This window comes from Heterodontus francisci, unplaced genomic scaffold (assembly GCF_036365525.1).
Source record: "Heterodontus francisci isolate sHetFra1 unplaced genomic scaffold, sHetFra1.hap1 HAP1_SCAFFOLD_61, whole genome shotgun sequence".
Taxonomy (NCBI): domain Eukaryota; kingdom Metazoa; phylum Chordata; class Chondrichthyes; order Heterodontiformes; family Heterodontidae; genus Heterodontus; species Heterodontus francisci.
Window position 1 is genome coordinate 5,755,740 of NW_027141441.1, and position 26,530 is coordinate 5,782,269.

A 26,530-nucleotide genomic window follows, 5' to 3' on the forward strand; every position below is an offset into this window, starting at 1 on the left:
GCCAGTTCGAGCTGGTCGCAGATGCTCATCAGTCTGCGCACAGACAGTGGATCCGAGCATAAAATGGCGATGTCATCCATGTACAGGGAGGTTTTCACCTGAGTGCCTCCGCTGCCTGGGATTGTCACCCCTCTGATGCTCGCATTCTTCCTAATAGACTCAGCAAAGGGTTCAATACTGCAAACAAACAAGACAGGGGAGAGAGGACAGCCCTGTCTGACTCCAGATTGGATCGGGAAACTTTCTGATTCCCACCCATTGATTGAGACTGCACTACTGATGTTTGTGTAGAGTAGTTTGACCCAATTGCAGATTCCCTCCCCAAACCCCATTTTGGAATGCACATCCATCATGTAAGTGTGCGATATCCTGTCAAAAGCCTTCTCCTGGTCCAGGCTGATGAGGCAGGTGTCCACCCTCCTGTCCCGTACATCGGTGATCATATCCCTGAGTAGCGCATGCTATCAGAGATTGTCCTGCCTGGTATAGTATCGGTCTGATCAGGGTGAATCACCAACTCCAGAGCAGATTTGAATCGACTGGCTATGACTTTTGACAGAATCTTGTTGTCAGCATTAAGCAGTGAAATGGGCCACCAATTTCTTATTTCTGTCCTCTCCCCCTTCCGCTTGTCGATGAGGGTGATGATGCCTTTCCTCATGGATTCTAACATACTGCCAGCCTGGAGCATACTCTTGTTTACTGCCAGACAAGTTGATTCTTGCCTCAAATCAGTGCACAATAAAAGAGACTGATTCCGTCAGGCTCCTTTTTATACAGGCCACCCGGACCTGGCTGAGAAAGGCAGAGTGAGAGCAGGGAGGGGAGGAGACAAGAGTGAAGATTAAACAGAGAGCGAGATGGAGGAGACACCCAGAGTGACAGACAGAGAGAGAACGGCCCCTCATCTTTCAGCTCCACCTCCAGTTTCCTCCGGGCTGCCAATTTCAAACCCTTTATTAACAGTAGAACCGAAACCCAGCTCTCCACACAAACCCTTCCAGACTCGGCCTTCATAGTCAAGGCTTTCCAGAAAGCCGGAGCTTTTAAATATGGTCCCGATGCAATTAACACTCAGTAATATTCCCACCAAAACACAGTCCATTCTATATTAAGAAACCTCCTCAGTAACATCACCATTTCCTCACACATCCGCTTCCAGCAGTTCACAGCACCTTACTGCAGCTGTTTGGGGAATCTCCTGTGTTAAGATTGGAGTTGGAAAGCGGCCTTTACCCGGCAGTGTTATTGTCTCACACTGAATCTGCTAGACATCCTGTTCTCTTTATTGCGAGAGAGAAATCACGGATTTAGGAAATGTTCATTTGAAATGATCTCTATTGAGAACGAGCCCGGCCGTGGGACAGGTATTCCAGTGCAAAGAGCTGTCCATGACCGAGTGTTGCAGAGTGGCACATTGCAACGTCCAAGACTATGTGCTGTGGGACGGCATTAAAGCTTGTGGAAGCCACCATGGAGACTCAATGGGGAAAGGCTGCAGTCTAAGGCCCTAGTAGGCCATAGTACAGTGAGGGGCTGGAACCCGTGTAAAACCCCTCGGGCTGTTTGCACCAGAGAATGTTTGATGTGTAATGTAAATACTGTAAATATAACCTGTGCAGGCAGGGATAGTGAGATACATCATGTACATTATTGAAGGAAACTGATCTGTATTGTACCTTATGTAATATTAAATTTGAACTGCTTTGCAATGTAATTGCACAAATTATACGAATAAAATACATATTGTGCAAAGGAAAGCAGCTTTCCTGTCAACGCACACCTTGTCTCAGGGCACAACTTTCCTGTGATCTTGTCATACCCAACTTCGCTCTATATCTTCTGACACACACACTTTACAGTCTGTCATTTCCAAAAACAAGCATTCTAAAATCAAAAGACCTTTTGTTTATTTCTCCTTTCTTTTCATTTCTCCTCTATTCTTCTCAATCACTCCCTTCAACAGTCCTATTCAGATCAAGGTGGAATGTGAATAGTGTCACAACTCACCTGACACTATTATCACCCTTCTTTTCTCTTGTCTCATTCAATGGGAAAGTTTTATTCACCAGTCTGTTGCTGTTTTACACTCTTGCCATACCATCTGGTATTGCATCCATCTGAATTCTGTGCTTTCATGGCCTTACATATCTTTTCCTCTTCTGGATGATTTGTTTGCTTCAGTTCCATTCAACCAGGCTGGACCACAGGGAAGCTTAGAACCTTTGCCTTGGATGGGTCCACGTTGATCCATTACATTCAGAATCACCTCCTTGAAATAACTCCATAGTACAACTAAAGTAACCACACAGAATCTGCTTCAAACACTCCTCCACATTTTATCTGTTCTGACTGTCAACACCTCCAGCTCTTTTGTTTAAGTGGAACCCATCAGGTTTGTATAGGCTCCTTCTATTCTGAAAGCTGTAGCACTGGTTCAGGGAATTCAGCCCTGTTTCTCTACTCGAAAGGATCAGCCATGCTTGATCTGCCTCGTATTTTGCTTTTATTGCAACGTTACAAGACCTCCAATCCTCTGGCACCACACCTGTATCCAGTGAGGGATGGGAAAATGATGGTCAGACCTTCCACTATTTCTTAAAAGCAAAATACTGCGGATGCTGGAAATCTGAAACAAAAACAAGAAATGCCGGATTCACTCAGCAGGTCTGGCAGCATCTGTGGAAAGAGAAGCAGAGTTAACGTTTCGGGTCAGTGACCCTTCTTCGGAACTTCGGAGTTCCGAAGAAGGGTCACTGACCCGAAACGTTCACTCTGCTTCTCTTTCCACAGATGCTGCCAGACCTGCTGAGTGAATCCGGCATTTCTTGTTTTTGTTCCACTATTTCTTCCCTGGCTTCTTTCAACAGCCTGGGGTACATTTCATCTGGTCCTGATGATTTATCCACATTCAAGGATGCTCATCCCATTAAGACTTCCTCTCTCCTTAAGTTATCACGTGCAATACTTCACACTCCTCCTCCTTAATAACAATATCTGCATCACCCTCTCATTCGGGAAAACAGTAAAGTATTCATTAAGGATATTGGCAACATCTTCCACCCCGATACAATGGTTACATATTTGATCTTTCATGTGCCCTGCTGTTGGTTTAGTTGCCTCTTCCTCTAATGTTTTCATGCAACATCTTTGGGTCCATTGTTATTTTGTTTGTCCATGTTCTTTCATGCTTTTTCTTTGCTTTTTGCCGCTGCTCCCAAACGCCTCCAGTTCAGTCAAAACACAACTTGTCAGAAGTGGAATTCGAACCCACGCCTCCAGTGGAGACTGCGACCTGACCGCAGCGCTTTAGACCGCTCAGCCATCCTGACTGCCAGCGACGTATTATCAATGCGAAGGAAATTATTCAATCTTTGTGAAAGTATTTGTGAGATTGTGGAAATGTCTGGAAGAGGAAAGACCGGCGGGAAAGCTCGGGCCAAGGCCAAGTCTCACTCCTCCCGGGCTGGACTGCAGTTCCCGGTGGGCCGTGTTCACAGGCTCCTGAGAAAGGGCAACTATGCTGAGCGTGTGGGTGCCGGAGCCCCGGTCGATCTGGCTGCTGTGCTCGAGTATCTGACCGCTGAAATCCTCGAGCTGGCCGGTAACGCGGCCCGGGACAACAAGAAGACCCGCATCATCCCCAGACAACTGCAGCTGGCTGTCCGCAACGACGAGGAGCTCAACAAGCTGCTGGGAGGGGAGACCATCGCTCAGGGCGGGGTGCTGCCTAATAACCAGGCCGTGCTGCTGCCTAAGAAAACCAGCACTCAAGAGCTCCCAGAAAAAGTGAAGCGGCCAAAATGTCATCTAATAAACCAAAGGCTCTTTTCAGAACCACTCACAGTCTCTGTGAAAGGGCTGGTTACTGTCAGGAGGGAGTCAGAGATGGAGTTATTGGAACAGTGGATTGACCTGTTTCACATCTGTCCAGGTGTGTTTTCAGTTCCCTCTCTGGATTTCGCTCTGTTTCTCTGCTCACACATCTCCCCCTCTAGTTAAGTGAAGAACTGAACGACAGAATGTCAGAATCAACAATTTAATAAATCCCGCTGCCTTCGATTTGATAAATCCCGAGATTATCCCGGTACATTAACGGGAACTGGTTCGGAGCTGATGAATTAATTTAATAATGGAAGTGTCCGGGTTAATTCTCTGTTTTTCATTTGGACAGTTTGAATTGTGTTTTTTTTTCTCTCTGGTGATCTGAGCGCCGCTTCTCAATGAGAATCTGCTCCCGGAACAGAGTAAATGCAGGAAGGAAGAGGCCATTATCGGGCTGTGTGTTTCTCTCCTAACCTGATCTGTTTAGACCGCACTGTTCCCAGAGGACGGAATCAGTGAGAGTTGTGCACACACAGGAGCTGAGTCCATTGCAGCGCTTTAATATGTGCCTTCCCCCCGGCCCTCCCTATTCTCCGGACACAGAGCTGTCTGTTTCCCCCGGCGGCGGGATAGAGTCGGGGATTCTCTCCCCGCAGTGTCAGGGTCTGCAACCCCGGGGAACTGGCGGTTTCAGTCAGAGTGACCGAGCTGCCTTACATATCCTGTGTACTAATCTCCAATGGATTCAAATATTAGTGAACTCATTGGGTAATGTTAGTAAATAACCCTCATGTGAACGGACCCGGCTCCATTAATGCCTTCCAAATAAAACTGGGATCCATTTCTTTTCCCCAAATGCCAGCTAACGGATCCCAGGAGCGGGGTTGAGATTGTGCTGAGCAGCAATGAGTCTCCGGTAATGCTGCTTTCTAAATTCCAGATCAGCTCTCAGTCCGACAGGCCTTTCGGGAAAGTGATGTGACAAAACAGAAACCATGTGGCCGCCCCTCCAATCTAATGGGTTTGATGATGAACAGAGATGGCAGCTCTTTCCTTTGCTGATTTGGTGGCTCTGAAAAGAGCCCTTGTTACACTTGTTACTGAAGCTGGGTTTTAGGTGCGTTCCCCGCGGATGCGGCGGGCCAGCTGGATGTCTTTGGCCAAGATGGACCGGGATAATTCTGGTGAATCTGCTCATTTTCCGGCAGAAGCATCAGTCGCTGTTTGAACTGTTTAAAGTCAGGGGTGTATTCGCAGCCAGAAAGTGAAGGGCAGTTCATTGCTCCCTGCAGCATTATCCGCCTCTTTCAGGAGAAAAGATCAGAAACCGTTCGTTTCTGTCAGTCCCCGAGAAGCCTGTGAGAGGCGGTAAGTCGCTAATTTGTTCCTTTTGCAGAGAAGAAGCTGATATTTGTCCCGTGTTAAATTGCTGAACCGGACCTTCCTCCCGCCGCTTACAGTTAACAGATTGACAAATGAAAACGATTCCTAAAATCGCGTCAGGATTTTGTGACGGTAAATACAGTAAAACTGAACATAAAATGAGAGGTTTTAAAATTGTTGCCTGAAAATTGAAATTTTCCATCACTTCAATTCCTTCCTGCTCTGGAATTGCCAGGCTTTTTCCAATTGGAAAATCTAAGCCAATGAGAACTTCTATTTACTTATATATGATTCTCCTATTGGTTAAGAATTGGATTGAGAAGCGGGTGACCAATCAGAGACAGAGTCAAACTGCGGGGATTCCAGGCCCCCAGTAACTGAGCTGAAACTGTTCAGATTGACAAACCCTGGCAGTAGCTTCACACATTGGACACTTCACACTGAGTCAAGGGCTGGTGTGAGAGAAGCTTCAGATCCTGTCATTACTCTCTGACTCATTATTCATCTCGAACCAAACAATTAGTAAATGTGAAGCAGTGAAGAAACTTTTCATTCTCACTGCAGAATGTGTCATCTGGGGAAATAAGGAACTATTATTTTCGGAGATTCCAGGTACATTCCTCCCTGAACAAATCCATTCCTAACATTCCCGATCACAGCCTATCCCAGCTCCTGTTTTCACCCGACTCCAGCTGAATTGGAGAAACTCATGTGTTGGGGTTTGAGTTGTGAGGTGGGGTTTCTCCGCCAGTGTTACTGTCTTACAAACTCTCCCCCTGAATTTGTGAACTGAGACTGCACCGAACGCATCCCCAGTTGGAGTGAGGGCCGGACATCCCTCTGTTTTATGACAGAGAGTGGGGAAAGGGCTGGGTGGAGGGGAGTCACCAGGGATCCTGGATTTACTCCAAATCATTTCCCTGTGGAATCTGCAGGCGGGGCCTGGACAGGGATCATTTGATCAGGGGATCAGCTCTTTCCTGAGAGATGTGGGTGGCTCTGAGAACAGCATTTGTGTTCAGATGTTTACAAGTTTCCCGCGCTTTCACTTCTTTCCAGACCCTGCTTTCTGAGACTTCGCTGCTTTCGACTTGACCTTGCTCTTCCATGTCTGCACTTTCTTCTGCGCCTTTCCGCCCGCCGCACTCTTGCCTTTTTTGACCTTCTTCGCAGGAGACTTTTTCTGAAGCGCTGCTTTCTTCACCGCCTTATTTGGCGTTGCCGCCGCCTTGCTGCTCGTTTTCTTGGCTGTTACTTTCTTTGTTGTCACTTTCTTGTCTGCTGGTTTCTTCACTAAAGATTTCTTGTCTGCTGGTTTCTTCACTGAAGATTTCTTGTCTGCTGGTTTCTTCACTAAAGATTTCTTGGCTGCTGGTTTCTTCACCTTCTTTCCCACTTTTCCCTGGGTTTTCCTTCTTGCTGATTTTGAAGGAGCCGGAGGCGCCCTGTCCCTTGCTCTGCACCAGGCAGCCTTTGTTCACATTCCTCTTGATACATTGCTTGATCTGGGTCTTGAGCTTCTCCTGAGCGGTGGCAGACCTGCAAGGAATCAACTACCAGCTAGCGTCTAAAGCGAGACCAAGGCTCAGGGCCTTCAGTTACCTGGAGGGGAATCGGAGAGGCAGCGGATCCTGTGAGGAACCACAATCCAGGAAGGATGAGAAGGTCATTTTCAGGGTACAGAGGAGATTAAGTTAAAGATTTACCAGTTTATAAGCAAGCGCAGAGCCAAGGAACGGTGCTGGGGCAGATCAAATAATAGGAAGCTGTGATCAGTTGGAAGGCAAGAGTGATGACATGACAGAAGAGATGATGGTGCAAGGAAAAAGTCAGGGAAAGAATAAGTAACATTTTGTAAGCACATACACCAGGAGTGGAGTTTGAACCCACGCAGACACATGTCTATTGTATCTTAAGTCCAACGCCTTAACCACTCGGCCATCCTGGTGCGTTAGCCCACCACTGAAAATGAAATTTAATGTGATCCGGGTGCCATCTGGCCTTACACAAAATAAAGTTATGACTCCTCTCCCATGCTAAATTGGACCCTTCATTATTTATGAACCTCAATCGGATCACCCCTCAGTCTAGGTTTCTCTAAGGTGTAGGGTCCCAACTCTTTTAGTCTAACTTGATAACCAAATGTCTTATACTGGGAATTCGTCGAATGTCTCTCCTCTGTACCCTTTCCAAAGCCTCAATATCACCCATCATGTGAGGAGACCAAGACTGGATACAATATTCCAAGTGAGTCCTGACCAAGGTTTCATAAAAGGACAAATTCGGGACATCTCAGATACTGAAGGAGTCCGTGTCCAGAAGCAGCAAGACCTGGACAACATTCAGACTTGGGCTGCTAAGTGGCAAGTAACATTCACACCACATAAGTACCAGGCAATGACCATCTCCAACAAGAGAGAATGTCACCATCTCCCTTTGTCGATCAACAGCATTGCCATCGCTGAATCCCCCCACCATCAACATCCTGGGGGTTACCATTGACAAAAGCTTAACTGGACCATTCATATACATACTCTGGCTACAAGAGTAAATCAGATAGTGGGAATTCTGTGATGAGTAACTCAGCTCAAGGCACGTGGTGAAATGCTCATTAGGAGAGCTGGAGAAATGGACTGGTCAGGTGGGCAGAAAAGTGGCAAATGGAACTCAACTTGGAGAAGTGTGAGGTGATGCCTTTGGTGAGGTCAAACACAGCAAAGGAATACACAATTAATGGGTGAATGCTGAGAGGTGTAGAGGAAGTGAGGGACCTTGAAGTGAATGTCCACAAATCCCTGAAAGTAGCAGGACAGGTTGATAAGTTGGTTGAGAAGGCTTATGGAATCCTTTCCTTTATTAGCCAATGTATAGAATATAAGAGCAGGGAGGTTATGCTGGAACAGTGTCAATCATTAGTTAGGCCACAACTTGAGTTCTGTGTGCAGTTCTGGTCACCTCATTCCAGAAAGGATGTAATTGCACTCGAGAGGTTACAGAGGAGATTTACGAGGATGTTGCAAGCTCTGGAAAAATGCAGCAATGAGGAAAGATTGGATCAGCTGGGGTTGAATAGAGGAGGCTGAGGGGAGATTTGATTGAAATGTACAAAATTGTGAGGGGTCTGGATAGAATGGATGGGAAAGGTCTATTTACCTTAGTAGGGAGGTCAGTGACTAGGGGGCATAGATTTAAAGTGATGTGTTGAACAATTAGAGGGGAGATGAGGAAAGGTTTTTTCACCCAGAGGGCTGTGGGAGTCTGGAATTCACTGCCTGTAAGGGTAGCTGAGGCAGAAACCCTCAACTCATTTAAAAGGTGTCTGGATGTGCACCTCAAGTACCTGAACCTGCAGGGCTACGGTCCAAATGCTGGGCAATGGGATTCAGCTGGGTGGCTCGTTTTTTGGCCTGCCTGTGCTGTAAACTTTCTATGTTCTATGATTCTATGCAGACACAATGGGCCGAATGGCCTCCTTCTGCACTGCAATAGTTTTGTGATTTTTGACTCTCCAAAACTTGTCAACCATCTACAAGGCACAAACCAGGATGAGTGCAGCACCAACAATACTCTAGAAACTCGACACTGTCCAGGACAAAGCAGCCGCCTTGATTGTCACCCCATTCACCACCTGAAACATTCACTCCCTTCATCACTGACGCACAGTGGCAGTAGTGTGTACCATCTACCAGATGCACTGCTGCAACTCACCAAGGCTCCGCAGACAGCACCTTCCAAACCGAAGACCTCCACCACCTTGAAGGACAAGGGCTGCAGATGCATGGAAACACCACCATGTGCAAGCTCCCCTCCAAGTCACACACCATCTGATCTGCAAATATATCGCTGTTCATGCACTGATGCTGGGTCAAAATCCTGGATCTCCATTCCTAACAGAACTGTGGGTGTACCTACACCACATGGAGTGCAGCAACTCAAGAAGGGAGCTCACCACCACCTTGTCAAGGACAATTAGGGATGGGTAACAAATTCTGGCCTTGCCAGTGCCGCTCACATCCCATGAAAGAATATGCCTCATTTTATACTCAATTGTCCTCTGAATGCAGCCCAACCCTCTATTTGCTCCAACTATCACTTCACAGCATTGCTGCTGTACCTTTAGAGATCTGTGCACTAGAAGATCCAGATCGCTGCTCAAAATTATTTTCTTTTTTCCACCTACTTTAATGTTTTTCCCTGAAGGGTGTATGAATGTTGAGCATTCGCCCTGTCCACATGAATAACACTGAACTTACACAAATTAAACATAATTTACCAGTCATGAACCCAATCTCCCAACACATTAAGATCAGCCTGAAATAGTCGAGTATCGTCTACAGTCTGAACACTCGCACAGATCTTCAAATCATCTGTAAATTTACAGATGGTGCCCCCTACACCTACATCCAGATCATTAATAAAAATAGTAAAGAGCAACAGTCCCAACACCGATCCCTGTGAAATACCATTGGTAACTGGTCTCCAAACAGATCCAGATCCATCTGTAACTACTTTCTGCCTACGTCTGCCAGTCAGTTCCCAATCCAGATCAATATATTACCACTGATACAAGGGACTTTAATCTTATAGAGAAGCCTCTTGTGTGGAACCTTATCAAAATCTTTTGACTGAGATCTGCTAATTGAACACAGGCCGGGGATGAGGCCTCGGCCTGTCCTGCTTTGTGTGTGGGTCTCAGGACCACACAAGGTGAGATCAGCTCACTGAGCACAGGCCCATCCTGCTCTATATGGTGCTCAGTACCTCACCAAATGAGAATAACTAACACACCACAGGCCATGGAGCCTCGGCCCATCCTTCCCTGATTGCGGTTCAGTGCCAACCAGGTCAGATCAGCTAATTCAGCACAGGCCGGAGATGGAAGCTGGATCTTTCCTGCTCTGGGGACTCCGTACCATACCAGATGCGATGAAGTAAAATACCACAGGCCGGGGATGGAGCCTGACATTTCCCTGTTCTGTGTGGGGCTCTGGACAACAACGTGTGAGAAGAACTATCATCCCTCAGGCTGAGGAAGGAGCCTGGGCCCATTCTGTTCTGTGCGGCTCCTACCACACTGAGTGGGATCGGTTAACACAACACAGGCCATGAATACAACCAGGCCCTTTAATGCTCCGTGTGGCTCAGTATCACACCAGGTGGCATCAGCTAACACAGCACAGGCTGGGGCTGGGGCTGGAGCCTGGGCCCGCCCTGCTCTGTGGGCTCAGTAACAACCCGAAAGATGAACTTTTTTCAAAAGACTTCAGTGTATTTATCTCTGTCCAACACTCTGAGGCAGCTTTCTGTGTTTATAAAGAGTGTAATTTATTGACTGGTCTCTTGGATCAAACAGGGTAACAGACAGAGGTCTGTGTGCAGAGGGTTTGGGGGTGAGCTCTGATTCCTAACCCTTTCTGGATTGTGAGGAATAAAGAATGAATGAGAGAGAGAGAATGTGGGAGAAGGGATGATGGAAGAATTTGTCCGTGAACCTGATTAAAAGTGGCTCAAACGCAAGATAATATTAAGATATCAAGAGCAGAACAGTAACATAATCTGAGTTCCGCGATCTGGTCGGGTCCCATTCCCCTGAAGTGAGGAATGAACGGGTGGGGAAATTCCGCCTGGAGTTATATTTGTCTCCAATGAAGATGAGTTCACAGTGAGGCTGGAATAGCTCAGTTGGGAGAACACTAGATTGAAGAACCAGGATACAATCCCTGGTTTCATCAGTTTTAATTTGGTGTCTCCTTCATTTTAAGTAGAGAGAATCAGAGGGGAGATTTTCCACTCTTGACCCCATGGGCTGAATTTTAAACTAACGGTGCGGCTCTCGGCAGAGGCAACGGAAGTGGGTGTCGTCACCACACGAGTGAAATGTGGCCGACCGACCCCGATCACGGAGCAGCCGACCAATTAATGAAGGGGAGGCGTGGGGCCCATGTAAACAAGGACCAGAGGTAGGGAACGAGGCACCGATGGCACCGACATCTGACACAACGGCAGGTGCTGGCACCATATTGAAAGGGCTGCCAGATCTGCATTCACTGCTGCCTGGTTTAAAGGAGTGTCTTCCTGAGAGCCCTCTGCTGCCCCAGAACCCGTTCTGCTGCCTCTGCTGTCCCAGGACCCATTCTGCTGCCTCTGCTGTCCCAGAACCCGTTCTGCTGCCTCTGATGCCCCAGGACCCGTTCTGCTGCCCCAGGACCCGTTCTGCTGCCTCTGCTGCTCCAGGGCCCGTTCTGCTGCCCCAGGACCCGTTCTGCTGCCTGTGATGCCCCAGGACCCGTTCTGCTGCCCCAGGACCCGTTCCGCTGCCTCTGCTGCTCCAGGACCCGTTCTGCTGCCCCAGGACCCGTTCTGCTGCCTCTGCTGCCCCAGGACCCGTTCTGCTGCCCCAGGACCCGTTCTGCTGCCTCTGCTGCTCCAGGATCCGTTCTGCTGCCCCAGGACCCATTCTGCTGCCTCTGCTGCCCCAGGACCCGTTCTGCTGCCTCTGCTGCTCCAGGACCCGTTCTGCTGCATCTGCTGTCCCAGGACCTGTTCTGCTGCCTCCGCTGCCCCAGGACCAGTTCTGCTGCATCTGCTGCCCCAGGACCTGTTCTGCTGCCTCTGCTGCCCCAGGACCTGTTCTGCTGCCTCCGCTGCCCCAGGACCAGTTCTGCTGCATCTGCTGCCCCAGGACCTGTTCTGCTGCCTCCGCTGCCCCAGGACCAGTTCTACTGCCTCTGCTGCCCCAGGACCAGTTCTGCTGCATCTGCTGCCCCAGAACCTGTTCTGCTGCATCTGCTGCCCCAGGACCAGTTCTGCTGCATCTGCTGCCCCAGGACCAGTTCTGCTGCCTCCGCTGCCCCAGGACCTGTTCTGCTGCCTCTGCTGCCCCAGGACCAGTTCTGCTGCATCTGCTGCCCCAGGACCTGTTCTGCTGCATCTGCTGCCCCAGGACCTGTTCTGCTGCCTCCGCTGCCCCAGGACCTGTTCTGCTGCCTCTGCTGCCCCAGGACCTGTTCTGCTGCATCTGCTGCCCCAGGACCTGTTCTGCTGCCTCTGCTGCCCAGGACCCGTTCTGCTGTCACTGATGCCCCAGGGCCCGTTCTGCTGTCTCTGCTGCCTGATAGGTAAGGAGCTGAATGCGAGCCTGCAGTGACCATGGTCCAATGGTTTGGCGATGCCTTCCTGCAGTTTCGCCTCCAGGTGACAACAGATAGGTGGAAGATCCTCTTCCCCAGGGATGGGAGGTGGAGACCTGTCCACCTGACCAAGCAAAGCAGCTTTGAGATAGTAGGTGAAGTCAGCAGCCGTGAGGTCACCCCCAAGACATGGATCCAGTGCACGAAGTGGGTCAATGACCGGATCCGGGCTGCTCAGGCGCAAACTCAAAACACTTTGGACCCTTTGGACATTGCGCATGGCAGAGTGAGAGGGAGTGTTTGGTGGAAAGGGAGTGACCACCCAGTCATGTGTATTGGGGAAGGGCAGCAGGACATGCTGCCTGAGGCTTGGCTGCATCTCGGTGGGAGGTGCACATCAGTCATTGAATAAACTCACACAGTCCCTCGCGAGGGGCCACATGCAGGAGGAATATGTGTGTCCACATCATGGACTGCTGGACTATCACCATCAGAGATATTGGGTTTGTCCCCGCTAGGAGACTAACTTTGTTGATCATAGTGGCTGCAGGAGAAGACAGCCCACAATCGGAAAGAGCAAGTCAAGACTGGCAGTGGATGCCTTATCTCCATGTCCTCATTCCGATGGAGGAGGAGGCCATGGAACAGGCAGGGCAGCAAAGCAGCTGCTCCATAGCTGATGGAGAGACAGGGACACCTACCTAAGAGAGTGAGTGAACATCTCCTGGGGCACAAGGAAGCATCCGCTGCAAAGGAGCCATACTGCTCATCTGTTCACCACTGCATCAATGGAGCTGCACAGTAGGGGTGGTTGGAATGTCACGATGGGCAGACCCTAACCCTTCAATGTCCCTGTTTTCACATTCAGGCGAGGATGAACGACAAGAGCGAAGAGCTGGAGAGACTGGGGGACAGCCAGACACCTCTGAGGAGGAGGAGGGAGCCTCAGGTGGTACACCATCACCTCATTCCCCTGCACCCTCCACCAGCACAGAGACCCTCACTCGGTGGGTATCCACTTGCTGTTAGATTTGGGCACACAAGCTGGTGAGCACGTCACTGACAGGCCCGGGCAGCTGACGGAGGCTGTGATAGCCGAGGCCACTGGCAGTTGGAAGTCTGTGGGAGGCCAGGCCCATGCTGAGTCCCAGGCTGATGACGTGCCTCTGGTGTCACCAGCAACACGGGAAATACTGCAGCTGCAGCAAGAGGTCAGGCAACATCTGGCAGAGTTGCCAGAGGTTATGTGTACCCAAGTTCGGATGATGGAGGAGTCCATCCAGGCCTTGCATGCTGTACTGTCTCTGATGGGGGTGTGTCTGGCTTCCTTCCTTGAGAGATTGGTGACTCTGATGCAGAGCCAGATCCAGCCGACCAATCAGTGGCTGCCGGAGATGTGCGCTGACTTGCACTCCATCGCTTTGTCCATGAGCTCCATCCAGCGGTGACAAGGTGAGAGGGGGGACGTGGCACCTGAACTCTTCACCAGGTCCACGTCCCTCTCAGGTCAGCAGCGAGGTACAAGTGTGTCTTATAAGGGGGAGGAGCAGCTGGCTGCTACATCTGGGGTCTCCTCTCAGGGTGTTCCTGGTGTGGACAGTAGCTCCAAAGCCCCTCTGCGAGTGACACAAGTGATGCCAGTGCCTGCCTCCATCATCCTCGATGACAGAGTGGGGTCCCTGTACCTGTGCAGGAGGCCCTCAGTGTGCCGGGGCCCTCCAGGCCTCAGGCAGCAAGAGGACGGCCACCAATGTCATCCCAAGCCATGGGGCAGCAAGGTCAGCAGCCTGTCTCCATCTCAGTTGACAGAGCAGGGGGAGCACCCGGAAAAGATTTAAGAAGAGCAACTAGATTCACTGAGGGGTTCACGGGTGAATGTACATTCCAGATGGATAGGGTTGTGTTTGGTGTCACACGGAATATAGAAATGATGTTCTCTCACTATGTCTCCTTCTTATTGTTGATACCCTTTGGGACTTCATTTAAACCCTTCCTCCCAAGGGGCTGGAAGTGAGGGACCAAGCCCTGAGTTTACAAAGCTTCGGCCTTGTCACTGTGCGATGTGTACCTGGACGCTGCAGAACAGAAGGAAGGAGGTGACAACAGGGCTGCTTAAAGCTAAGACTTTATTGCTGTGGTTCCAGAAGGTGGTAAGGGTCAAAGGAAACTTGAATGTATAAGGGTGTCTCATGTCTCCCTTGTGTGTATCTCATGGCCCCTTTCCTGCTGTGCCTGAGGTTCTTCATCTGGCACTGCTTGGGCAGCATCCTCCTCCACATCCTCACCATCAGAGGAGACACCACACTCCACGATATCCTCACTAGTCAACACCTCACCCCTCTGTAATGCCAGATTGTGCTGTGCACAGCAAACCACCACGATATGCGAGACCCTCGCCGGGTAATACTGAAGGGCTCCACTGGATCGATCTAGGCACCTGAATCTCATCTTCAGGAGACCAATGGCCTCCTTGATGGTCGCTCGGGTTGACCCGCAGCAGGTGTTGTACCTCTCCTCTGCATCCGTGCGTGGGTTCCTCACAGACGTCAGTAGTCATGTCCTCAGTGGGTAGCCCTTGTCTCCAAGGATCCATCTCTGAAAGCGGATGGGGCCGCGGAAAGGTTCTGGCACCTGGGAGTGCCTTGGTATGCAGGCGTTGTGGCTGCTTCCCGGGATTTGTGCAAACACCTATGGGATCCATTTGCAGTGGTCGCAGACCAATTGCACACTGAGCAAGTGGAAGCCCTTCCTGTTGAAGGCTGCTGTCTGGTCTGCAGGAGCCTTGATGGTCACATGGGTGCAGTCAATGACACCCTACACCTGGTGGAATCCAGCGATGGCCCCGAATCCTATAGCTCTCTCAGCTTGACTGTTTGGATCAATGTGCACATAGTCACCGGTCCTCCTGAACAGGACATTGGTGACCTCCTTGATGCACTGATTCACTACAGACTGTGAGATTCCACACATATCTCCAGTGGATCCCCGCAATGATCTGGTGGTGAAGAAGTTCAGTGGCACGGTGACCTTCAGTCACACTGGCATCAGGTGCCCACCAAGTCGCATAGGGCACAGCTGCATCATGGCAGAGAGATCAGTGACGACCTCCGTGGAGAGGTGCAGTCTGCGGAGACACTGTCACTCGGACATCTGCAGGTAGTTGAACCTCGGCTGACGTGTTCCTCTGCCTCCTTCTCCAGCCTCATGTTCGAGGCTGGCCTTCCTGTGGGCCCCCAAGCTGCTGTGGTGCCCCTGCTGGTGCCTGCGCCTCCCTCCCTTCCTCTCTACTCCTCCTCCTCCTCCTCAATGGGAGCCTCGAATCCAATGAGAGCCTCGAATGAGGCCCATGACAGGTTGCCCCTCCCTGAGTGCAAGGCCTTCACAGTAAACAGCACCCAGCCACATTTACCTCACTTGTCATCCTCAATGAGGTGGCACTACCCCAATGACACCCTGGTGTGGCTCACCCTGCAGAGCTGGCACATTGGCCCCCACTCCTGACAGTGTTTCCCGATGCCCTTTCACCCTCCACCCTTGCTGCCAAGTTTTGCTGCCTCACCCGATAGCTTCCCAGTGAAGACAACACTCAGGTCCCACCTCCCAGTCACCTCCTTTAACCAGGCGAGGCTCTGAAGCCCCGTGGTTCCCGTGTGCTATTAGTTCAATTGGATCCAGTGAATAAAATAGCTGACAATTGGCCTCATAAATACTTTAAATGCCTTCTTGCCGTGTGGATGTGCGAAGTCTGCCCTCCATGTCAGCCTCCGACAGAAAAATCCGGTCCAACGTCTTCCATCCCTATTTTATACACCCCCCCCGCCCTCCCCCTCGGGTCGGGTTTTTTTTCCTGACCTGAGCAGGCCTTTACCGCTCTGTCAGTTCAGTGCCTTATTTAAACTATTACTTGGAGTTCTGTTTTACAGGGTCTCGGCTGTTTAAGTGTTTCCCAGACCCACTACTCTGATTAATCAGACATTTTGCTGCTAACTGCTGCTGCTACAATTGAAATGGAAAAAGGAATTTCCAGTGACCTGCAACCAAAGGGCAAATACATTTCAGAAAGATAAAGCTCATTCACCAATCCACAAATGTGTCTTTCTGCTTATATTTATAAACAACTCCTTCTCTCCACTATGAGAACTATACAATCACTACAGTTATTTGAAAGTTAGTATAAGATGTTCCAGTTCATCAATTTTAAAACTGCAGCAGGTATTTTCCAGAAAACTTTTCTGTTGGAACCTCAGTCCCATTTAGATTGAAAGTGGACAATTAATGTATTCACTTGTTCATTGTGGACAGGTGTCTGACTTCGAATAAATCTCATTAACGTTCAATGAGGTGGCAGTATTTCTGTGCTCCCATTTTACACAGTCTGTCCTGTTCATGCACCATGTTTTTGTTCTCCTCTCCCATTCTCCACAGGATACAGATTGCAAGCATCATCAATCTAGCTGTTGAAAAGCATTGGAAGAATCTGGTCACACAGGTATTGAAACATTCATTTTCTGCCATTTTACAAGTTGGTTGCTTTAAACACAGTACGATGTGCAATCATCTTGAAAAGAGATTCTCTTCAATATCCAATACAAATTGAATTACAAACCTGACAGACAAACACAGGAGAACAAGTGACCAGTGAACACAAACCTCATGGTGCTCATTTTCAGATTTATTGCAGTCATCCGAGAAAACAAGTGAAAGAATATTCCAATGAAATGATTTGGAAAGTAGGTGTGACTTTTGTTGGTGTTTTCTTTGCTCTGTTGGTGAAACTTTCTTGCACCTGACTCCTGTTCATGTCTCTGTTTCCTCTATTGAATGAGGAAGGAGGCATTTGATCAGAAATCAACTGGATTGTGTACCTTTGAGAGGGGATTTCTGCACCATCAGGGCTGGAAACAGGAGTGAGTGAAAGACACTGTGTGGAGTTTGATTTTGTACAGAGGGAGAGCAAATCTAACAGGACTGTGAGATATCGGCCTGGATTTTACAGCCCCAATAGCGGTGAACTCTGAGACTTTCACTGCTATTGAGGGTCTGAACAGCACTGCAACTGCCAGTACATGCACACACTAACACCAGCATCTGGAAGTTGTGGTGGTGAGAAATGTGCTTAGAAGGAGCCTCTGATCATAATCGCACCAGCCCACTCTTTAAAGTGACAGGGACCTGTAGTTCAGCAATTTGGGCTCATTGCCCACAACGTACCCTGATTTTTACCTGGGTTGGATTAAAGCCGGTACCAACAGGCTCAGGGCTGCTCGGGAAGGACTTTTCTGTTGACACAACAGCTCCACTATTCCAGGAAGACACCGGCAGCAGCAGTGGTCAACTTTCAGAGGGAATTCAGACATTTTAAATGTTGTATTTTATTTCTTAATTGTATGTAACTTTTTAGCATAGCCTGATCAGAGTTCTTAAATTTACATCTGACTTTTTATTAACAAGATTGAAGTGCTTTGAAAAGATCTCTAAATGTATATGACTTTTTATCAAGATTTACTTGGCTTCTTTGAAAAGACTCTTGAGCAAGATTGAAGTGACTTTTAAAAACTACATCTTATCCTTTAAAATCCTGCTTCCATGTAAATGACATTGGAAGATGACTTCAGAATAGCTTAGACTATCTTTCTAACAGGTACTGCAACAGCTTAAGACCTACTTTTCTGCAAAAGCTGGTGAATTACCTTCCGGGAGCGGAGAGGAGCGGAGCGGAGCAGACCTATATGGACCGATATGAGGAGAGCGTTGAGAGCGGAGCCTATAAATCCAATCCGAGGATCGAGGCCCAGTCTCTTCCCTTCCAGGAGTGGAGTGGAGCTCTTCCAGTGTGCTGGAGTTTTGAAAAAAAAGAAGCCAACTGTGATGTCAGAGGAGAGCTGCAAGGTGATTGGTTGGTGAGTCACTGCTGTTAGTGTATTTAAATATCTTAAAGAAAAGGGCAAAGTTTTTTTACTTGAAAAAAAAACCTCTGCTGATAAGATGAGTACTACTAAAGTGTTTTTTTTATTCAGTGTAGCTTATGAAGGACTTGAGATTGTAGTGGGTAGAACAAGGCCCCTAGTGTCATTAGTATTTTTTAATTAAGGGAGTAACTAATTAATCTAAGGGTAAGTCATGGCAGGAGAGCTCAGCCCCGTGATATGCTCCTCCTGCGCTATGTGGGGATTCAGGAACCCTCCCAGTCTCCATGACGACCATGTGTGCAGGAAGTGTATCCAGCTGCAGCTACTGGCTACTCGCATCATGGAGCTGGACCTGCGGGTGGTTTCACTGTGGAGCGTCCACGAAGCTGAGGGCATCATGGATAGCATGTTTAGTGAGGTGGTCGCACCGCAGGTAATGGATGCACAGGCAGAAAAGGGATGGGTGACCACCAGATGGAATAGTAGGAGCAGGCAGGTAGTGCAGCAGTCCCCTGTGGCCATCCCCCTCTCAAACAGAGATACTGCTTTGGTTACTGTTGGGGGGATGACCTCCCAGGGGAAAAGAGCAACAGCGCGGTCCGTGCCACCACGGAGGGCTCTGCTGCACAGCAGGGGAGGAAAAGGGGTGGAAGAGCTATTGTGATAGGGGATTCTATCATAAGGGGTGCAGATAGGCGTTTCTGTGGCCGCAAACGAGACTCCAGGATGGTATGTTGCCTCCCTAATACTAGGGTCAAGGATGTTTCGGAGCAGCTGCCGGAAATTTTGAAAGGGGAGGGTGTGCAGCCAGAGATCGTGGTCCATATTGGTACGAACGACATAGGCAGGAAGAGAGATGAGGTTCTGCAAAGTGAATATAGGGAGTTAGGCAGAAGGTTAAAGAGCAGGACCTCTAGGTTGTAATATCAGGATTACTCCCTGTGACACGTGCTAGTGCGGGTAGGAATAGGAGGATTAGGCAAATGAATGCTTTGCTGAAGACTGGCGAAGGCGGGAGGGCTTCAGGTACTTGGATCATTGGGATCTCTTCTGGTGCAGAGGTGACCTGTACAAGAGGGACGGGTTGCATCTGAACTGGAAGGGGACCAATATCCTTGTAGGGAGATTTTATAGTAATACACTGGAGGGTTTAAACTAGTCTTGCAGCGGGGGTGGGACCCAAAGTAGTAGTCTCTCCGATGAGATAGTTGAGGCAAATGGAGAGGTTAAAGCAAGCAAGTCCAGTAGGCAGGCCAGGAAGGGGCAGGACAGGGAGCGTGGAAGGTCTGGTGGGCTAAACTGCATTTACTTTAATGCAAGTATCCTCACAGGTAAGGCAGATGAACTCAGAGCATGGATCGGTACATGGGATTGTGGTATTGTAGCTATTACGGAAACGTGGTTGAGGGATGGGCAGGACTGGCAGCTCAATGTTCCGCGGTACCGATCCTTCTGGCGTGACAGAGGTGGAGGTAAGAGAGGAGGGGGAGTTGCACTATTGATTAGGGAGGACATCACGGCAGTACTTAGAGAGGATATCCCGGGGTGAATGTCCAGTGAGGCCATACTGGTAGAACTTAGAAATAATAAAAGGGTGATCCCTTTGATGGGATTATACTATAGGCCCCCCAATAGTCAGAGGGAAGTGGAGGAGCATATATGTAGGGAAATCACAGATAGGTATAGGAATTATAGGGTTGTAATAGTAGGTGATTTTAACTTCTCTAATATTGACTGGGACTGCCTTAGTGCTGAGGGATCAGATGGGGAAGAATTTGTTAAGTGAGTCCAGGATAGTTTTCTGAAGCAGTACGTGGATGGCCCGTCTAGAGAAGGGGCTACACTCGATCTCCTCTTAGGAAATGAGGATGGTTGATATGGCAGTGGGGGAGCACTTTGGGACCAGTGACCATAACTCTATTAGCTTCAAGATAGTTATGAAAAAGAATAGGACTGGTCCTCAGGTTGAAGTCCTAAATTGGGGGAAGGCTAATTTCCATGGCATCAGACAGGAACTCTCAAAAGTTGAATGGGAGAGGCTGTTTACAGGTAAAGGGACGTCTGGCAAGTGTGAGGCTTTTAAAAGTGAGATAGGAAGAGTTCAGGGCCAGCATGTTCCTGATAGATGGAAGGGCAAGGCTGGCAAGTTTAGGGAACCTTGGTTGACGAGGGATATTGAGCGTTTGGTCAGGACAAAGAAGGAGGCATACGTCAGGTATAGGCAGCTGGGATCGAGCGAGTCCCTCGAGAAGTATAGGGGATATAGGAGTATACTTAAGAAGGAAATTAGGAGGGCGAAAAGGGGCCATGAGATTTCCCTGGCAGATAAGATAAAGGAGAATCCTAAAAGATTCTATAAGTGTATTAAGAGTAAAAGGGTAGCTAGGGAGAGAGTAGGTCCCCTTAAGGATCAGTGTGGCAATCTATGTGTGAAGCCACGCGAAATGGACGAGGTCTTAAATGAATATTTCTCGTCTGTATTTACCGTGGAGAAGGTCATGGAAGCTAGTGAGTTCAAGGGAGGGAACAGCGATATCCTGCAGCATATCAACATTACAAAGGAGGAGATGTTGGAGGTTTTGAAGCGCATTAAGGTGGATAAATCCCCAGGGCCTGATCAGATGTATCCTAGGATGCTATGGGAAGCAAGGGAGGAGATTGCTGGGGTGCTGGCAGAGATTTTTGTATCATCGTTAGCCACGGGTGAGGTACCGGAAGACTGGAGGATAGCTAATTTGTTAATTAATAAATTAAGTAACAAATCATGTCGCCTCTTTCTCTTCTAAACTCTGGCAGAGACAAGCCTAGCTTGTCCAATCTTTCCTCGTAAGACAGCCCACCCATTCCATGTATTAGTCTCGTAAACTTTCTCTGTACTACCTCCAATGCATTTACATCCTTCCGCAAATAAGGAGACCAGTACAGTACTCAGTACTGCAGAAGAGGTCTCACCAATGTCCTGTAATGCTGAAGCATAACCTCCCTACTATTGTCTTCAATTCACATGGTGATAAATGATAACATTCTATTAGCTTTCCTAATTACGTGCTGGACCTGCATACTAACCTTTTGCAATTCATGCCCTCGGTCACCCAGATCCCTCTGCATCTCAGAGCTCTGCAATCTCTCACCATTTAGATAATAAGCTTTTTTATTCTTCCTGCCATAGTGGACAATTTCCGACTTTCCCACATTATACTCCATTTGCCAGGTCTTTGCCCAATCACTTAACCTATCTATATCCCTTTGTAGCCCCCTTATGTCCTCTTCATAACCTACTTTCCTACCTATCTTTGTGATCAGCAAATTTAGCAACAATACCTTCGGTCCCTTCATCTAAGTCATTTATATAAATTGTAAAAAGTTGAGGCCCCAGCACAGATCCCTGTGGCACACCACTCGTTACTTCTTGCCAACCAGAAAATGACCCATTTATGCTGACTCTCTGTTTCCTGTCAGCTAGCCAATCTTCTATCCATGCCAATATGTTACCCCCGACACCATGAGCTTTTATTTTCTGCAATAACCTTTGATATGGCACCAATACATCCACTGGTTCCCCTTTATCCACAGCACATGTAACTCCCTCAAAGAACTCCAATGAATTGGTTAAACATGATTTTCCTTTCAAAAAACCATGTTGACTCTGCCTGATTACCTTAATTTTTTCTAAATGCCCTGCTATAACATCCTCTGTAATAGCTCCAAACATTTTCCCTAAGACAAATGTTAAGCTAACTGGCCTGTCGTTTCCTGCTTTCTGTCTCCCTCCCTTTTTGAATAAATGAGTTACATTCACTCTTTTCCAATCTAACGGAACCTTCTCGAATCTAGGGAATTTTGGAATATTAAAACCAGCGCATCAACTATCTCACTAGCCAATTCAGGACCTGGCGACTTGTCAACCCGCAGCTCCAACAATTTGTTTAGTACCACTTCCCTGGTGATTGTAATTTTCTTGAGTTCCTCCATCCCTTCAACTTCCTGATCGCTGGCTAATACTGGGATGTTATTTGTATACTCAATAGTGAAGACCGATGCAAAGTATCTGTTCAATTCATCTGCCATCTCTTAATTATCCATTATTAATTCCCCAGACACACTTTCTATTGGACCAACAGTCGCTTTGTTAACTCTTTTCTTTTTAAAATATCTATCGAAACTCTTACTAGTTGTCTTGAAATTCCTTGCGAGCTTTCTCTCATACTCTAATTTTACCTTCCTTATCAATCTTTTAGTCATTCTTTGCTGTTTTTTTATATTCTGTCCAATCTTCTGACCTGCCTCCCACCTTTGCACAATTATAGGCTTTTTCTTTAAGTTTGATAGTATCTTTAACTGTTTTCGTGAACCATGGATGGTGAGTCCCACCTTTGGAACTTTTCTTTCTCGTTGAAATGTATCTATTCTGTGTATTCTGAAATATCCCCTTAAATGTCTGCCACTGCATCTCTATTGACTTATCCCTTAACCTAATTTGCCAGTTCACTTCAGCTAGCTCTGCTTTCATGACCTTATAATTGCCCTTATTTAAATTTAAAATACTAGTCTGGGACCCACTCTCCTCTCCTTCAAACTGAATGTAAAATTCAATCATATTATAATCGCTACTACCTAGGGGCACTTTAACTATGAGGTCATTAATTAATCCTATCTCGTTGCACAATGCCAGGTCTAGTATAGCCTGCTCTCTGGTTGGCTCCAGAATGTATTGTTCCAAGAAATTATCCCCAAAGCATTCTATGTACTCCTCATCTAGGCTACCTCTGCCCATCTGAATTTTCCAATCTATATGTAGATTAAAATCCCCCATAATTATCACAGTACCTTTCTGACAAGCTGCCATTATTTCTTCCTTTATATCCCATCCGACAGTGTGGTTAATGTTAGGTGGCCTGCACACCACTCCCACAAGTGACTTCTTGCCTTTATGATTTCTCATTTGTACCCAAACTGCTTCTGCATCCTGATCTCCAGAACTCAGGTCATCCCTCTCTATTACGCTAATACCATCATTAATTAACAGAGCTACCCCGCCACCTTTTCCTAGCTTCCTGTCCTTCCAAAATGCCATGTCACCTCCAATATTCACATCCCAATCTATGTCGCCCTGCAGCCATGTCTCTGTAATGACTATCAGATCGTACTTATTTATTCTATTTGTGCTCCCAGTTCATCTGTTTTGTTTCAAATGCTCCATGCATTCAGATACAGAGCATTTAGTTTTGTCCTTTTATTATTTTTGTCACCTCTAGCCTTATCTGTCGATTTACTCTTAGATTTGCACATTCTGTCCCTTCCTGTCACAGTCTGTTTATCATTTCCCATATTTATACCTTTCTCTCTTGCCTTGTCTCTCCTCCTTGATTCACCATATCTTCCCAAATTTGATCCCTTGCCCCCACTATTCGGTTTAAAACCGTCTCTACTTCCCTCGTTATGTGGCTCGCTAGAACACCGGCACCAGCACGGTTCAGGTGTAGACCGTCCCAACGGTACAGCCACCTCTTTCCACAGTACTGGTGCCAATGCCCCATGAACCAGAACCCACTACTACCACATCAGTCTTTCAGCTGCACATTACTTTCTCTAATCTTATTTGTCCTATGCCAATTTGCACATGGCTCAGGTAATAATCCAGAGATGATTAACTTTGAGGTTCTGCTTCTTAATTTGGTGCCTAGTTCCTCATACTGACTTTTCAGAACCTCTATCCTTGTCCTGCCTATGTCGCTGGTACCGACATGGACCACGACGACTGGATCCTCCCCCTCCCATTGTATGTTTCGCTCCAGCCCTGAGCAGATGTCCTGAATTCTGGCACCGGCAGGCAACACAGCCGTCTGGACTCTTGCTTTTGCTGCAGAGAACAGAGTCAATCCACCTTACAATACTATCCCCTACTACCACTACATTCCTTTTTTCTCCCTCTTTGAGCCGCAAACACTTACTGCAGACGTGTTTGCCCTGGATCACACAGGCATCCAGGAACTCCCACACGCTGCAGCTGTGACACATCACCTGTCCTGTCATCCTTAACGTGTTTCAATTAACTACTTAAATATTTTATTCAATTATTCATTTTATTGCATATTTTATTAAACTTACCACTAGTTTGTTTACTATTTTAAACGTAAGGACTAAAATGGATCTTAATCACTTACCAGATGCGCATCAAGCAGGTCGGTTCTTCCAAACCAATCAACCACCTGCTTGCCTGTGATGTCACAGCTTACCAGATCCTCACCAAACAGCTCCTTCCACTGCACCGAAGAAAGAACCAAATCCGGCATACTCACCCCAGCGGCTCTCTGTTTCCCTGCTCTCACTCTCCATTGTGACGTCACTCCTCGATTTTTTTTTCCCCCTGCTCTGCTCCTCTCTCTCTCGCTCTGTCTCCGAGTCTGTGCTTTTGGCGCATTTCTTCATTTGTTGTTCCATTGTGCTCCTCTGTTTCTGGTCCAAAATCTGACTCTGGTGGGACTTGAACCCACAACCTTTGAATATCGTCTTAATCATTATTTAGAAGTCCAACACGCTATCCATTGCGCCACAGAGCCTCACACATTTTTATTAACATCACTAAGGCCTTTGATCTTGTCAGCAGAGACGGCCTCTTCAAACTGCAATGGAACATCGGCTGCCCTCCTGACCTCTTGGGCATCATCTCTTCTTTCCACGAGAACATGCACAGTTCCATAAGTTACAATGGAGCAACATCAGACGCTTTCAAGATCAGCAGTGGGGTAAAGCAGGGCTGCGCGCTGGCGCCAACTCTCTTAGGAACAGAGGAACATCGGAGTAAGCTATTCAGCCCGTCGAGCCTGCTCTGTCATTCAATTCGATCATGGCTGATCACCTACCTCAAAGCCCCTTTCCCATGCTATCCCCATATCCCTTGATGTCATGAGTATCAAGATTTCTATCAATTTCTGTCTTGAACATGCTCAATGATTGAGCTGCCACAGCCCTCTGGGGCACAGTATTCCAATGATTCACCACCGTCTGAGTGAAGAAATTCCACCCATCTCAGTTTTAAATGGCCTACTCCTTATTCTGAGACGATGTCCTTTGGTTTTAGACTCACCAACCAGGGCAAACATCCTGTCTACATCCACACTGTCACGCCCTGTAAGGATTTTGTCAGTTTCAATCAGATCACCTCTCATTCTTCGAAACTTTAAGGAATACAGGCCCAGTTTCCTCATCAGACAATCCCACCATCCCAGGGATTAGTCTGGTGACATAAAAACAAGAAATGCTGGAACCACTCAGCAGGTCTGGCAGCATCTGTGAAAAGAGAAGCAGAGTTAACGTTTCAGGTCAGTGACCCATCTTCGGAACTGACATATATTAGAAAAGTCACAGGTTATAAGCAAGTGGGGTGGGGGAGGGGCAAGAGATAACAAAGGAGAAGGTGTAGATTGGACAAGGCCACATAGCTGACCAAAAGGTCATGCAGCAAAGGCAAACAATATGTTAATGGTGTGTTGAAAGACAAAGCATTAGTACAGATTAGGTGTTAATGGACTGAATATTGAACAGCAGGAAGTACAAACCTGAAAAAAATACCAGTAGGTAAGCAAACTGAACAAACTGAGATGAAATGAAATAAATGCAAAAAAAAGATTAGTCTGTTGACCCTCTGTTTCACCCCCTCTATGGCAAGTGTATCCTTCATAAGATGAGGAGACTAAACTGTACACAATACTCCAGTGCGGATTCACCAAGGCTCTAGACAATTGCAGCAAGACATCTTTACTCCTGTACTCATGACACCTCGTGTGGGTACAACATACCATTTGCCTTCCTAATTGATTGCTGCACCTGCACAAGAGCTTTTAGTGTCTCAGGAACAAGGACACCCAGATCCCTTTGGACATCGACACTTCCCAACCTCTCACCATTTAAGAAATACTCTGTCTCTCTGTTCATTCTACCAAAGTGAATAACTTCACACTTATTCACATTATATTCCATGTTCTTGCCCATTCACTTAGCCTCTCCAGGTCCCCTGGAAGCCTCTCTGCATCCTCCTCACAACTCACACTTCACCGAGCTTTGTGTCATCTGCAAACTTGGAAATATTACATTTAATCCCCACATCCAAATCATTTATATAGGTTGTTAACAGCTGTGGCTCCAACACTGATCCTTGCAGTACCCCAATAGTAACAGCCTGCCATCCTGAGAAGGACCCGTTATTCCTGCTCTCTGTTTTCGGTCTGTTAACCAATTCTCAATCCATATCAGTATATTATCCCCAAGCCTATGTGCTCTAAT

General features: G+C 47.6%; 1 protein-coding gene and 3 non-coding genes across 4 annotated transcripts; 1 reads left to right on the forward strand and 3 right to left on the reverse strand.

The window, feature by feature from the left end:
* Positions 1-3,249: 3,249 nt before the first annotated feature.
* trnal-cag (transfer RNA leucine (anticodon CAG)) lies at positions 3,250-3,332 on the reverse strand. Its single transcript has one exon. It is a non-coding gene; the product is annotated as a tRNA-Leu (tRNA).
* A 70-nt stretch (positions 3,333-3,402) lies between these two features.
* Positions 3,403-3,759, forward strand: LOC137363468 (histone H2A-like; the record flags this gene model as incomplete). Its single annotated transcript, XM_068027293.1, has 1 exon — positions 3,403-3,759. A coding segment is annotated over exon 1 (357 nt), but the record flags the coding sequence as incomplete, so codon positions are not given.
* A 3,314-nt stretch (positions 3,760-7,073) lies between these two features.
* trnal-uaa (transfer RNA leucine (anticodon UAA)) lies at positions 7,074-7,156 on the reverse strand. Its single transcript has one exon. It is a non-coding gene; the product is annotated as a tRNA-Leu (tRNA).
* Positions 7,157-24,716: 17,560 nt separating this feature from the next.
* On the reverse strand, positions 24,717-24,807 carry trnar-ucu (transfer RNA arginine (anticodon UCU)). Its single transcript is given in 2 exon segments — positions 24,717-24,752; positions 24,771-24,807. It is a non-coding gene; the product is annotated as a tRNA-Arg (tRNA).
* Between the last annotated feature and the right edge of the window lie 1,723 nt (positions 24,808-26,530).